The following is a 14,824-nucleotide window of genomic DNA, read 5'->3' on the forward strand; positions in this document are numbered from 1 at the left end:
AGTTTGTGATAAAGACTAGAGACCACTATGATGCAACAGAATTCAAAATAGGCTGGGATAAGGCAAAGTTTATATAAAAAAAAAAATGTACCGGTTCATCTTTGTTCTTTAAAAATGAATAAATTCACACACCTTTACAATGTTTTTTAGGACTCAAACTCTTGGACAGCTAATTCTGAAAAAATACCTTCAAAATTTAAGACTTTATAAAGTCATGAAAAGACTTTTTAATACTTTTTAAGGGTCTTAATTTTCCCCAAATTGATTTATCACCTTTTAATACTTTTCAAGACCCCGCGGATACCCTGTATGATATGTTGGCCGCTGTTTTACCTATTTTCCAAATCCTCATGTTATGTTGTGTTATGTCATGTTATGTTATGTTATCGGTATGTTTGTATGCGTCTTGTGCCCAGTTGGTGCATGTGTTATCAAAAGAAAAATGAACTAAGAAAATCCATCACTACTCTGATTCTCGATTGAATCGAACTGAATTGATTTTAATTAAATGTAGCTACATAATGAAATGAATACTAATATTAGGGAATAGTTACTTTTAAAATCCCAAAGTCTCTGAAGCTTATAAAGATGACTGTTTCGTGAATATTGAAAACTGCCTTATTGTTTGTATCATGTCAAAACATAGTCAAATCCACCATCGCACAAATTTCTCAGGAAGGCAAATGTAATACATGTATCATAAGAAAAGTATTTTGTACCTACCTATTATCATAAGGGCTAACCATTTTCAGTTAAAATGTGCACACACACCCATCCACTCCTAAACAAACACACAAATAAATGTTTCTATAAGTTATCTTAAATGTCAAGCCATGTGGGTAAACCCCTTATATCTAGAATGGTATGTGTACAATATTTAAATGTTGAGCAATGCCCCAGTTTCCCCCCGCTGACTTATGTAGGCTCAACTAACTTTGAAAGCATGAGCAGCTGGCCAGTCAGGCAACATGGTTATTTTAGTCACCACATGCTTTTGGAGATAAAGCAGGCAGTGATTGGCAGAGCTGTGTATGTCTGCGACAGAGTGTCGGGGATCACCACAGTGGATGCTTCATAACTGAACTAGCTGGATTTTTAAATCTTTAGGCTACATTTCTCACAAAACGACAAGTGAGAGGAAGGATGGACACAAACAAAGATGCAGTAAGTACAGCTATGTTTATAAATGTAATACTTGCAAAGAATATTTAAAAAGTCATTGAAATGCAGCAAAAGTTGAGGGCAGCTCAGATTTTCTCCTTTTTTTATTGTGCTTTTTAAGTGAACTGCTTTAAAGCTATTGAGAGTTTTGAAACTTAATAATAGAGTTTTATCTGCGCAGATGGCTGTGTGGTCCAGCATGCCTTGGTTATTTTTATCACCAACAAGAGTTTCTGTTACAACACATCAAACCCAACACAGTAATAGAGGGACCCCCTGCCCCCTCTCCCTTATAACTGGCTTATAATGTTACTTTTTTCAAAAATCCTATTATGATGAAATATGTGTAGCATTTTTTTGTTTGTGATTATGAAGCTACAGTGTACAGAAAACAAAAAATAAAGCTCACACACTAAATATAAATGTGACCCCACAGCCTGATAATCAGCTCACAGCAGTGGATTCTCAGTCATCCTCCACACGCATTGTCAGAGGTATGTCATGTGTTCAACTTATCACTTACTAACCTAGATAGTATTTATTAATGCTCTACCTTATATTAAAAAAAGAGGGTAACACTTTATGATAAGTACACACTATTAAGCATTAGTTAAGCATTAAATACTGAATTCATCATTTATAACACATGAATACTCATTAGCATGTAGTTTATAAACACAGTTAAAAATGTTTTACTCATCATTGATAAGCACTAACTGTATTTAAAACTACATACTAATGAGTAGGCCTATTTATTTGTTATAAATGAAGAATTGAGTATTAATTCTTAACTAATGCGTAATAGTGTGTACTTATTAGAAAGTGTTACCAAAAAGAGATTTAAATGGTAATGAAGTTAAAAGAAAACTATTTGTTTTAAATAATAGAGACTCATATCCATATCGCAGATATCCATTATTGTTAGTCTGCCTTCGATTGTTATTTACTGTTTTCCAGAATACATAAGTATGTAATTCATCCAGATTTTGAAATGGATTGATGAGTTTACTCAAATGCATTTAAAGGCCATAGATTGTTGATGATTTGTCTTATCAATAACCACTTGGTCATGTACAATTAGGCATAATTATTTATTACTTATTTAATCTTCACAACAGGTCCATCCGACACTGCAGAGAACAGAGAAAACAACCCAAGGCTACCACCTGGCTCTGCGACAGATACAGAAAATGCCATTAAGCCAACTCTCGAGATAACTTTCAGCACATTCAGTATCAAGAATGGTGAAAATCTGAAAGTAGAGATCCCATTGTTTGGGCAACCAGCACCCAAGATCGAATGGAAAATAGATGGCCAGTTATTAAAAGAGTCATCAAGGCTAGAGATTTCAACTACCCCCTCCTTAACAGTTCTTCATATCAGACATGCTGCCAGGGAGCACTCTGGTCAATACTCAGTCAAGGCAAGCAACAGTGCTGGGACATTTACAGGCGAAATCGCTGTGGTCGTTCTTGAAAAACCAGACCCACCCACAGGACCTGTGAGGATCGATGAGGTCAATTCTGACTATGTTACCATCTCCTGGGAGCCACCTGAATACACAGGAGGGTGTCAGCTAGACAACTACGTAGTGGAGAAACGTGAGACTACATGTACAGAGTGGCAGACTGTGTCAGCAACAACAGTTAGAACTACAATCAAGGTCACCAAGCTGAAGACAGGGAGTGAATACCAGTTTAGAGTGTTTGCAGAAAATCGGTATGGAAAGAGTACTGCAATCACGTCTCCTATTGTAACTGCACAGTATCCATTCAGTGTGCCTGCTTCTCCTGGCACCCCACTTGTGTCAACAGTGACAAAGTACAGCATGGTTGTTGAATGGGAGCCTCCGACCAGAGATGGAGGAAGCCCCGTCATCGGCTATCACCTTGAACGCAAAGAGAAGAACAGCATTTTATGGACCAAGTTGAACAAGCTTGTAATTCCCAATGCTCGCTTCAAAACGAGTGGGCTGCAGGAAGGCATCGAGTATGAATTCAGAGTCTTTGCTGAGAACATTGCTGGACTCAGCCCATCTAGCAAGACATCGGAGTGTTATGTTGCAAGAGACCCATGTGATCCGCCCGGTAAACCTGAAGCTGTTGTAATCACAAGAGAGAACATCACACTTGAGTGGGCGAAACCCAAGTATGACGGTGGAAGCACCATTACAGGTTACGTTGTGGAAAAGAGAGAGCTCCCAGATGGCAGATGGATGAAGGCGAACTTCACCAATGTTATCGAGAATCAGTTCGCAGTCACAGGTCTGACAGAAGGTGAAAGCTATGAGTTTAGAGTAACAGCCAAGAATGGTGCTGGAGTTTGGAGCGCACCCTCAGAAAGTGTAAAGATCACCGCTCAGGATGTAATCGAAGGACCCACAGCATTCATTGATCAGAAATTCAAGAGCGTCACCGGTGTCCAGGCTGGTGAGACATTTGTTATTGAAGCTGATTACTTTGGGAAGCCTCTTCCTGATGTAACATGGCTGAAGGACGGAAAAGAAATTGACAAGGCCACAATGAGAATGGAGATCAAAAACACCCTCACTCACACAACCCTGACTGTCAGGGACTCTACACGAGCAGATGGGGGTCACTTTGTATTAATCCTTAGTAACACTGGTGGAACTACATCTGTGCCAGTTAATGTGAGAGTCCTGGATAGACCTGGTCCTCCTGATGGGCCTCTGAGGGTGAAATTTGTCAGTGCAGAGAGGTGTAACCTTAACTGGAATCCCCCTGTAAATGATGGCGGTGCCTGTGTTTCCCAATACATCATTGAAAAACGGGAGACCAGCCGTGTCACATGGACAGGAGTTGACACTCAAGTTGAAGCTGTCAGTTACAAAGTGTCAAAACTTGTGCCTGGCAAAGAGTATATATTCAGAGTAGCTGGAGTGAATAAATTTGGTGTTGGTGAATTTTTGGAGTCGGACCCCATCATCGCACAGAATCCTTTCAAAACACCGAGTGCACCTTCTACCCCTATGGCCAGCGCTGTGACTGGAGACTCCATAGCACTAACATGGGAAAGGCCAGAGAGTGACGGGGGCTCAGAGATCGATGGATACATCTTGGAGAAGCGTGACAAAGAGGGTGTCAGGTGGACTAAATGTAACAAGAGAAGACTGAATGATTTGCGTTTCCGATGCACAGGGCTCACTGAAGGACATTACTATCAGTTCAGAGTAATGGCAGAAAACGCTGCTGGTGCAGGTGCACCCAGCGAGCCAAGTGAGTATATAAAAGTCTGTGAAGCTACTTACCCACCTGGTCCCCCCACCAACCCTAAAGTGATGGACTACTCCAGCAGCACAGTGTCTCTGACCTGGTCAAAGCCTATTTATGATGGTGGAGCAGCCATCAATGGATTTGTAGTTGAGTGTAAAGAAACAGATGAGGATGAGTGGACTGTATGCACACCAAGCGCAGGTGTAGCGGAAACAAACTACGCCGTAAAGAGACTGAAAGAAAATGCAGAGTACAATTTTCGCATTTGTGCAATGAATGCCGCTGGAATTGGAGAGTATGTGGATCTACCCGGGTCTGTGAAAGCAGCTGAAAAACTGGAGGCCCCTGAGATTGAGTTGGACTCGGCCTTGAGGAAGATTGTGAATGTTCGAGCCTGTTCCACGTTACATCTTTCTGTTAACATTAAAGGAAGGCCAGTGCCTGAGGTTAAATGGTCAAAGGAAGGTGGCGCTTTAAGTGAACGAGCTCAAATTGAGGTAACAAACTCCTACACAGCGCTACTGATTGAGAATGTTAACAGAAACGATACAGGAAAGTATGTGTTGACTGCTGAGAATTGCAATGGCACTAAATCTGCATTCATCAACGTCAGAGTGTTAGACTCTCCCAGCGCACCAACAAACCTAGAGGTGAAGGAGGTAAAGAAAGACTCTGTGACCATCTCCTGGGAGACACCACTCATTGATGGAGGAACAAAGATTTCACACTACATTGTAGAGAAGCGAGAGGAGGCTAGAAAGGCCTTCACAAGTGTCTGTAGCACCTGTGTCAGAAACTCATACAAGATTGACAATCTCCAGGAAGGAAGCTTTTATTATTTCCGTGTTCTGGCTGTGAACGAGTTTGGGGCTGGAATTCCAGTGGAGACCACTGAACCTGTTAAAGTGTCTGAGGCTCCTCTGCCTCCTGGCAAAATCACACTCAGTGATGTTACAAGCAACACTGTGAAACTCTCCTGGGAGAAGCCAGACCATGATGGTGGAAGTAAAATCACACGCTATATAGTAGAAATGCAAGCCAACGGAGATGACACATGGACAATATGTGCAGAGAGTAAAGCACTGGAAGTGACTGCCACTGGGCTGACAGGGGGAAAGGAGTACTTCTTTAGGGTAAGCGCTGTGAATGAAAAGGGAAGGAGTGAACCAAAGTCGCTGTTGGCACCTGTTGCTGTAAAGGATACTAGTGCTGGGCCCATTATTAATTTGCTCTCCAACACATTCAGTGTGAAGGCAGGTAATGATTTAAAGATTGAGGTCCCATTCAAAGGTGTACCGCCACCAACTGTAGCCTGGAAAAAAGATGGCAACATACTGAAAGAGACAAGCAGAGTAAATGTGCAAACATCTGACTCGGCATCTCAGATCATGATCAAAGATGCCACCAGGGTAGACGTCGGTGTCTACGAGGTGACTCTCAGCAATTCTGTGGGAATCACATCTGCTGAAATTTTAGTTAATGTCTTTGAAAGACCTGGACCACCATGCGACCTGAGTGTGGATGAAGTGAGCGCAGACTTCGTGTCTTTGTCTTGGCAGCCACCACATTATACTGGCGGATCTGAAATCACTAATTATGTTGTTAAGAAGAGAGATACAGGGAGCACAGCTTGGCAGACTGTGTCAGCAACCATTGCAAGAACATCAATCAAAATTTCTCGTCTGACACAAGGTACTGAATATCAGTTTTGTGTTGCTGCAGAGAATCGCTACGGCAAGAGCCAGTTTGTTGAATTTGAACCGGTTGTTGCCCAGTATCCCTTCAAGTCTCCTGGTCCACCAGTCAACCTCCATGTGGTACAGGCCTCAAAGTCTGTAATGGTCATTGCTTGGAGCAAACCAGACAGTGATGGTGGAAGCCCTATCATTGGATACCATATTGAATGCAAAGATCAAAGCAGTATTCTGTGGACAAAGTTAAACAGAAGCCCAGTGACTGAGAACCAGTTCAAGGTAACAAGTGTTGAAGAGGGTCTGATATATGAGTTCCGTGTTTATGCTGAGAATATGGCAGGTGTTGGACCCTGCAGCACGGCATCTGATCCTGCAGCTGCAAGAGACCAGTGTGATCCCCCATGCAACCTCACAGTCACCAATATAACCAACAGCTCAGTTTCCCTGTCATGGGATAAACCAGAATATGATGGTGGGGCTAAAATAACTGGTTACATTGTTGAGCGTAAAGAGCTGCCAGAGAACTGCTGGCTTAAGTGCAACTTTACCAACTTGCTGGACACCTTCCTGGAGGTGACCGGCCTCACAGAGGGAGAACAGTACGACTTCCGCGTGGTTGCAAAGAATTCAGCTGATCTCTTAAGCGCACCGTCTGAAACCACAGGACCCGTGACTGTACAGCCTGATGTAGAGCCACCCAAAATAATCTTGGAGGACAAACTCAGACAGGTGGTCATTGTCAAAGCAGGAGACTTCCTCAAAATGGATGCTGACATCTCTGGCCGCCCTAATCCTACAGTGTTTTGGTTGAAAAATGGTAGAAATATTGGCACCAAGGGAAGGATTGAGGTAACCGCAACAAAGTCACATACCTCTCTACTCATCAGAGAAAGTGTTAGGAAAGACTCTGGGCAGTATACCCTGACACTACAGAATACCGGCGGTACCACATCTAAAGTTATCACCATCAAAGTCTTGGATAGGCCCGGCCCACCTGCTGGACCTCTGGAAGTGTCTGGACTCTCAGCAGAGAAATGCACTCTGTCTTGGGGACCCCCTAATGAGACTGGTGGTGCTGAGATCATGCACTACATTGTGGAGAAGTGTGAAACCAGCCGTGTCTCCTGGACTCTTATGTATGATGACATGATGGCAACTACTTGCAAGATAACCAAGCTGCTCAAAGGAAATGAATACCTCTTTAGAGTGAGGGCAGTGAACAAATATGGGGAGGGTGAGACGTTGGAAAGTGAGCCCATCAGGGCGATGGATCCTTTTACTATCCCATCTGCTCCGACAGATGTTGAGGTCACAAGTGCAACTAGCGAGTGTATGACTATTTGCTGGAAGAGACCTGCCTCTGATGGTGGTAGCCGAATCAGTGGTTACGTCATAGAGAAGAGGGAGAAGCAGGGCGTCCGCTGGGTAAGAGTCAACAAAAAGCCAATCTATGACTCACGAGTCAAAGCCTCTGGTCTGCATGAGGGATGTGAGTATGAATTCAGAGTCTTTGCCGAGAATGCTGCAGGGCTAAGTGAACCCAGTCTCTCGTGCCCGCTGACCCTCGCAGAGGATCCAAAGTTTCTACCTTCCCCTCCAACGAAGCCAATCATAGTTGATTCAACAAGATCCTCAATCACTCTGTCGTGGAACAAGCCGTTGTTTGATGGTGGAGCAGAGGTAACAGGGTATAAAGTTGAATTCAGGAAATCAGCAGAAGAAGACTGGACTGTTGGCATTCATAACACAGATAAAACAGAGCTGACGGTAAGTGGACTCACATCCGGGGAAGAATATGTTTTTATTGTCAGATCCATAAATAAGATTGGCATCAGTGAGCCCAGTCCAGAAACAGATCCTCAAGTAGCCATCGAGAGAGAGGAGGAGCCCAAGTTTGATGTCACACCTGAGATGAGGAAGACTTTACTCGTTAAGGATGGTGGCTCCTTTACCTTGACTGTGCCTTTCACAGGTAAACCTGTCCCCACTGTGTCATGGGACAAGGCAGATGTGGATCTGAGGGTAAGAGGACTCATCAACACCACCAGTCTCACCACCTCTATCGCAGTGGAAAGGTCAACACGTGATGACTCTGGCAAATACACAGTCAAACTGCAAAATGTCGCTGGATCTGCCTCTTTGACCTTGAATGTGAGGGTTTTGGATTCCCCTGGTCCACCTGCTCATATTACAGTTAAGGATGTGACGAAAAACTCTGCTACTGTCACCTGGGACATTCCTGAGAATGAGGGAGGAGCTCCTGTCAAACACTATATTGTGGACATTCGGGACCTCAGCAGAAAAGGGTGGACAAGACTCACAGACAAATGCCGCCGACTGTCCTACAGGGTGTCAGACCTGGAGGAGGGAGGAATCTACTTCTTCAGAATCACTGGGGAAAATGAGTATGGCGTCGGCGTTTCAGCTGAGACCAAGGAGGGAATGAAAATGACAGGTACAATCTGAGGAGAATAAAATCATAAGTGTTGTTAACAAAAATTTAAAGTAGTGTAATTATTACTTTGGTATTACAGAGATGTAAAAGATGTGAGAGAATGAAGAGAAATATTTAGTACATACAATGTGATTGCACATTTTACCTGCTTGAAAGGTAGCCTAATTGTTTTTATTCTTCTGTTTCAGATACAACAGACTGGGACACAAATCCAGGAGCTTAGATTGTCTCTTTTCCTGTGCTAATTTAATCATTTCCTGATCTCTCTGCTGGGATCTTCATTTATTTTTCATTTATAGTAGGCCTACACATTTTGTAGTATTATTAGCACAGAACATGTTAATTGTGTTCGATTCCCCAAACATTTTACCAGTTAACTGATGATCTGTTAGTGAATACATTGCCAATAGTTGCTGTCTTGTAGGTATATCATTAAGTTTTTTTTAATGTTTGTAAGCTGATTGATAACTCATGCTAATTTTGTGTATAGAAGATAATATACTAAAACACCAATTTAGTTTGTTTCTGCTGCAAAACAAGAGCGAGACAATACCTGTGGTAAAACTATAATAAAGCAAAGATTACGAAAATGTTGTGGGTCTACTTTTGATGAAAAAGACTTTCTACAAGAATAGAGCAATAATCAATTCAACGTAAGCCAAACAATAAAAATGAACAAAGAAAATGCAATCCAATGCTTAAGTGACATAAAGTCACGGTTAAACCTGGAAGGTTTTGATTCATGACACCAAACCAAAATGTTATTAAAAGAAAAGGAAAAATGTTCAAAAGTAGGCCTAAGTTAGGCTACTTGTTTTGAAGTAATGTCGTTTGTGATGGATAGGCTACATTAGATTGTTGAATGTCTGCTGCATCAATGTGTAAGCAGCACTTTTAGGTTATGGATGGAGCTAGTTTTAACTTCTTTATATGGCTACAATGAATTATTTATGTCCCTTCTAGTCGAGCACCATCAAAAGGGTCACACAATAAAAGGTGTGAGTGGTGAAATGATTGATGGGAGGAAAAATAAGAAAAAACAAACACTTCCTTAAAAATTGATGCACTTTTCAAGATATTTTGAGATGATCGACTTCTTCAAAATGGTTGAATTCAACAGTTTCCTTAGCATTGTGTTGTAGCCTAACTTTACTATTTTATACGGTTGTTATAGGCTAAGGTAAACAGCATTTATTAGCTGTTAGTTAGTTTGACAAATGGTGGAGTAGAAGTAGCTCATAAAGTATCAGCAAACATGGGAAATATTCATTTAAGAACAAGTAGGCTACTTAAATGCTTCGCAGTAGGCTACTAAATGTCACCTGTTCGTCATTGTCGAGTTGCCTGTAAATCAGCTGTTTACAAGTACGTCACTATAGAAACAGTTACGTAGCTACAACCAGGAAGTAGAATGTGGTAACCAGAGACCGGAAGTAAGCGATGTAAAATCAACAAGTTGTTCGGTAGTAGTAGGATTTCTAACACCGAAAAGCACATCTTCGAGTGAAAACTTTCAATATGGGAGCTACGGCAAGTCAACTTGGGAAGGATTTGCTCTCAGAATATCAAGTAAGTGTCCAAAGTAAAGTCCTCAAAAGCTGCTATTACATCGCTACAGACGAAAACCGAGGGGCTAAAGTTGCGAACAGTTGTTTTCACGCCCTGTAAGTACAGAGAGTAACATATTATTGCGGAGAACCTAGGTTTTTAATGAAAAGAAAACTATTCAAGTATTGTCATTATTGAAACATGATGATTTGTTTGAGGTCTGTATTATTTCTTATTAACTTAATATAACGTTGACGTCACTTGTCCTCACGCTGATAAAGAGTGGAAGCTAAGTTAATGTTGCTGCTAATGTCAATTAAATCACTGATAAATGAGAGGAAATAGGACTAATTAGACAAACTCAGTGCACCGTTACCATTATAACAATACAAACTTTGTCTTTTAGGAACTGACGTTCTTGACAAAACAAGAAATTCTTCTGTAAGTGATCGACTGCGTGCTACATTACAATGGTGTTTAAAATATTAAATGCGTCACTTCTGATTGTTGAAATAAATAACTAAAGTTGTGGTTTCCTTTTTCGGTCAGTGCTCACAAGAGATTCACTGAACTGCTCAATAAAGATGAGAAAGACCTTCCAAATGTCAGAGTCCCAATGGAGAGGATCCTTAATCTGCCAGAACTCAAGGTAAAATTACATTGAAGTTCAACAGGAATTGTGGTGATGAGTGGACAACTTTGTGGTTTGACTAGTACTGACTTGTTCTCTCTATGTTCTGGAGGAAGTGGTTAAATTACTGATACCTGCACTGACCGTTGTACTTGTTCCTGTCACAGTCGAACCCTTTCAGGACAAGAATCTGCTATGTATTCTCCACATCTGAACAGAAAGATGGAAGCCTCACGTTTGAGGACTTTCTGGATCTACTGAGTGCTTTCAGTGACTCTGCTACTCTGGAAATCAAGTCCCACTATGCATTTCGTATATTTGGTAAGTAAACTGATTTAAAAAAAGAGTTGGTTATGAAGAATATAAAGGCACTCAACCTGTATAAGAAACTACATGTAGTGGTTACATACAGCACATGAGACAGGATTAGGATGAGGAAGGATATGATTTACTGTATATAGGAAACAGTACTCTGTGAATTTACATAATTGAACAAAAGGATATCCTTTTGTTCAATTACCTATGTAAATTCACAGAGTACCATTTCCCATACAAGTCACTTCCTTTCTGTGCTCAGTATGAGCCTGATGAAGCCATAGGCGAAATGCGTTGCTCCATTAAATGATCCTCATCCTAACTCTGTCTAGTGTGTGGTATGTAACCACTACATGTGATTTCTCTTTACATGTTACACTTTTGCCACAATACCGGCACCTTGGCTGTTGCTGTGCACGGGCATTTTTCTATTTTTGATATATATACACTGTATATATATATACATATATTTCTTCAGACTTTGATGATGATGGCACACTTGACGGTGGGGATCTGGAGAAGCTGGTTAACTGTCTCACCGGGGAGACAGATGACACAAGACTGACCCAAGACGAAATGCGACAGCTCATCAGCAATGTGAGTTCACTAAGGCTTCACTTTGCAGATGTGTGGCGGCACCGTGGAAGTTTAGCACAGTGTTGGTGGATGCAGTTTGGCACTGGCTAAGTCTAACAGATCTTCCCTTTTATATGCGTTTCAGATTCTTGACGAGTCAGACATTGACAAGGATGGAACTGTGAACCTCTCAGAGTTTCAACATGTCATTTCAAGATCACCTGATTTTGTCAGGTAAGTAAAGATCAGATTATTGTTAATATTAATATGCATTTGATTTGACTTTTGTTCATTTAAACTGCATCTTTTATGTTTTCATTTCTCCATAGTTCCTTCAAGATTGTGCTGTGAAGACCTCTAGTGGGCTGTGGAAATGCACCACCCTCATATAACACATATAGTGTTAAATCTTTGATTAGAGTCATGGACAATGTTTGCCTTAAATTATATTTACCTGTGGATTTTACCGCCTTAACTGTTTTTATGAATGGTTTTTGAAATTTTTAATTATGTGATTTTTAAAAATATATGTAAAGAAAATAAAAAAACAATACAAAATCACCAGTGCTTTTTTTTATACACTCTAATCCAACAAATGGATTAGATATATAACAAAGTATATTTAATCCAAAGTCCAAAGTAATAATTTTCACTTCCTGATATGTTGTCCAAAGTCCAGTGTTCATGTTTATGAGGTGGGTTCAAGCTACTTCCTCCTCGATGACGGCAGCAAAAGTGTTCCAGGTCCCACAAATGACGTCAACCACATTCATCTGCTGCTCCCTGAAGTACTCCACACGCTGGGGCTCATCTGAACTGTTTACAGTCTGGTGTCCAAGTTGGCCATATTCACCTGAAATGGTAATGGGGGAAAGATGGACAGGGGAAGTTTAACTTGCTCTGATCATATGTCTTTTCAACAAACAGAACTTGACTGGTGCTACTCCTGGGAGGGTTTATTTTAAAAGTTACATATTCCTTGCAAGTACAATGTAATTTCGCTGTCACCTAAGTTCAAATTCAAACTTACCCCAGCCCCAAGTGTAGAGGTCACCTGTTGCTGAAATCAGAAAATATAATGAATAGATGACAGTGGCTTGTCACAAAATGTTAGTAAGTATTATACACCAGTGACAAGTCATGTTCCTTACTTGTTACAGCAGCTGTGTGGCGGGAGCCGCAGCTGACTCTACTGATTTCACATGATGGGGTGACATCCAGCAGAGCAGGGAAAGCCTGAATGGAAATGAATACCTCCTCATGTTCCTCTTCCTCTTGGGGCTCTTCACCAGGAGATGATGATCTGGTATCTTGGCACAATGTTCCTGTTTAGTACAGTCAATGTGACTTGGCTTATATAGCTGCACATATAACTTTGTGTTAAATACTGTTTTTTCACTGTTCTGCTGTAGCAGATCCCAATGCAGTGCCACCTGATGGCATTCAGTTTATGTTGCTCAAAGTGTCAGAAATTCAAAATATGTATGTGCATACATTTATGTTTCCTGTGTGCAATCGACAGACATAACATGTTGACATACACCTGCTTTACACTTGGATAAAAAAACCCAAACAACAAAGTGATGCTTTTTAAAAATATAGCAAATCCACAGGTGTCAAATATATTTTCCTGTTTAGAGTTAACCAATTGACAGGCATCATAATCATGCAACATGGAAAAAAAATTGCTGCCTGACTCTTAGGTGAAATGAACCTCAGCAGATCATAGATAAAACTTTGCACTGATATACTGCACCATAGGTGAGACGAAATAGGTGTTACTGTGTTCTGGTGTGAACTGCTCATTTAATTAGAAGGAAACAGACAAACCTGCTTGTTGGTTACTTTGCTGTGGCGCTGCTTTCCTCAGACCTCGTGATGGAAGTCCAAGCTGGCCACTCTCATTCCAGCCCCACACGTAAAGATCACCTCCATCTGTGAGGAAAAGATCATTAGATGTATTTTTCTCAACTTTATAAAAGGAGGAGTTCAACCCTTTTCACTTTTAATATCTTTATGTAACATTTACCACTAATACAGACAGAGTGCCATCCTCCTGCAGCTACACAGCTCATGGACATCCCCCCGAGTGCCTCCACCGCTCTGGGCTCCTCCTCAGATGTGAGGCCTCCGTGCCCCAACTGACCATGACTGTCAAATAAAACAGAAGATACTCATTAAGATGCTGTTGCTCAGGTTCCTAAAAAAAGCAAATATGTGAGTGTTGCCTCTACCTGCCCAGTCCCCAAGTGTACACAGCTCCTGTAGCACAGAGAAGGACGGCATGCCCTGCTCCCAGGGCCAGACTCTTGGCTCTCAGGTCTGGGGATAAGGGGCGGTAGAGGGGAGGCTTCATGGCTAGGTAACCCCCAGGGACCAATGGGAGGCTCAGAGGGGATCCTGGAGTAAGAAAGGAGCAAAATTAGTCTTTGACATGTCATGCAGCATACCTGTGATGTCTGTAAGTGTATGAGTTATTAAAATAAACATAACCAGAGCTCTCTGATTGGGTTTTTATCTCCATGCTCCATGATGGAGTCTTTTCCTTCTTCTGGAGGTCCCAGGATTCAATCCTGTCCGGGAAGGCAAGGGTCAAGTACGATTCACTGATGAGAGCATCTTTACAGCCTCTGCTTTCTAACACTGAGGCTCCACAGGACTCATTGTAGGTGTCTGCCTCGAAACCTGCCAGACACACACGGCAGCTGCTGTCAGTGTCACCTATCAGAGAGAAGATGAAGAAGAAGAACGCACGTGTTAAGAGTGTGGTCTTTTATTTGTGTTAAGTGATCAAAGTGTCAGACCAGGGGTCACAGAGTTGCTTAGGACTCACCGATCAAATGCAGAGATGCTCTACGACTCCAGCTGACTTTGACTCGACTGGTCTTCAAGCTGCAGCCACTTCCGTCCGCGAGCTCTGTCGGACGGATCACTTTGACTTCACTGGCGACGTCTCCACCTGCTGCTTCCTCATGGACACATATCTGTCCGAATGCGTTAAAGCCAAACCCGAACCACCGCATTGAAAACGCTGCTGTCCTAATATAGGAACTATACAGCTGAGCCGCTCAACGCAGTTGTCCCGCAAAGTTTGAGCACTCATGACTGTAGAGCCGGTACGTACTACGCATGCGCACACAAAGAACCACGCCTCAGAGGGGCTTTACACTACTAAACCCTTGTTTTGGAAACTTTACTTGTTCAAAAGAGG

General features: G+C 41.8%; 3 protein-coding genes across 4 annotated transcripts; 2 read left to right on the top strand and 1 right to left on the bottom strand.

Annotated features, from left to right (window-relative positions):
- The first annotated feature begins 989 nt into the window (after positions 1-989).
- LOC310986980 (titin-like) lies at positions 990-9,112 on the top strand. Its single transcript, XM_083973118.1, has 4 exons — positions 990-1,164; positions 1,598-1,655; positions 2,280-8,543; positions 8,732-9,112. The coding sequence occupies exons 1-4, from the start codon at positions 1,144-1,146 to the stop codon at positions 8,764-8,766; spliced, it is 6,378 nt and encodes a 2,125-aa protein (XP_083829244.1). The 5' UTR covers positions 990-1,143; the 3' UTR covers positions 8,767-9,112.
- Positions 9,113-9,898: 786 nt separating this feature from the next.
- Positions 9,899-12,168, top strand: cib1 (calcium and integrin binding 1 (calmyrin)). The gene is made up of 7 exons (XM_083974208.1): positions 9,899-10,112; positions 10,498-10,532; positions 10,641-10,740; positions 10,890-11,043; positions 11,516-11,634; positions 11,759-11,847; positions 11,943-12,168. Exons 1-7 carry the CDS (start codon positions 10,062-10,064, stop codon positions 11,962-11,964), a joined length of 570 nt encoding a protein of 189 aa, XP_083830334.1. The 5' UTR covers positions 9,899-10,061; the 3' UTR covers positions 11,965-12,168.
- Positions 12,169-12,177: 9 nt separating this feature from the next.
- rccd1 (RCC1 domain containing 1) lies at positions 12,178-14,711 on the bottom strand. 2 transcript variants are annotated; one of them, XM_083974207.1, is made up of 8 exons: positions 14,447-14,711; positions 14,107-14,334; positions 13,848-14,013; positions 13,643-13,764; positions 13,444-13,548; positions 12,765-12,923; positions 12,644-12,673; positions 12,178-12,466 (listed from the first exon to the last, which is right to left on the bottom strand). In XM_083974207.1, the coding sequence occupies exons 1-8, from the start codon at positions 14,634-14,636 to the stop codon at positions 12,315-12,317; spliced, it is 1,152 nt and encodes a 383-aa protein (XP_083830333.1). In that variant the 5' UTR covers positions 14,637-14,711; the 3' UTR covers positions 12,178-12,314. The 2 variants fall into 2 exon arrangements, with proteins under 2 accessions (XP_083830333.1, XP_083830332.1); XM_083974206.1 differs by having other exon boundaries at positions 12,765-12,938.
- Positions 14,712-14,824: the final 113 nt, after the last annotated feature.

The sequence above is a fragment of the Trachurus trachurus genome, assembly GCF_905171665.1.
Source record: "Trachurus trachurus genome assembly, chromosome: 6".
In the NCBI taxonomy this organism is placed as follows: domain Eukaryota; kingdom Metazoa; phylum Chordata; class Actinopteri; order Carangiformes; family Carangidae; genus Trachurus; species Trachurus trachurus.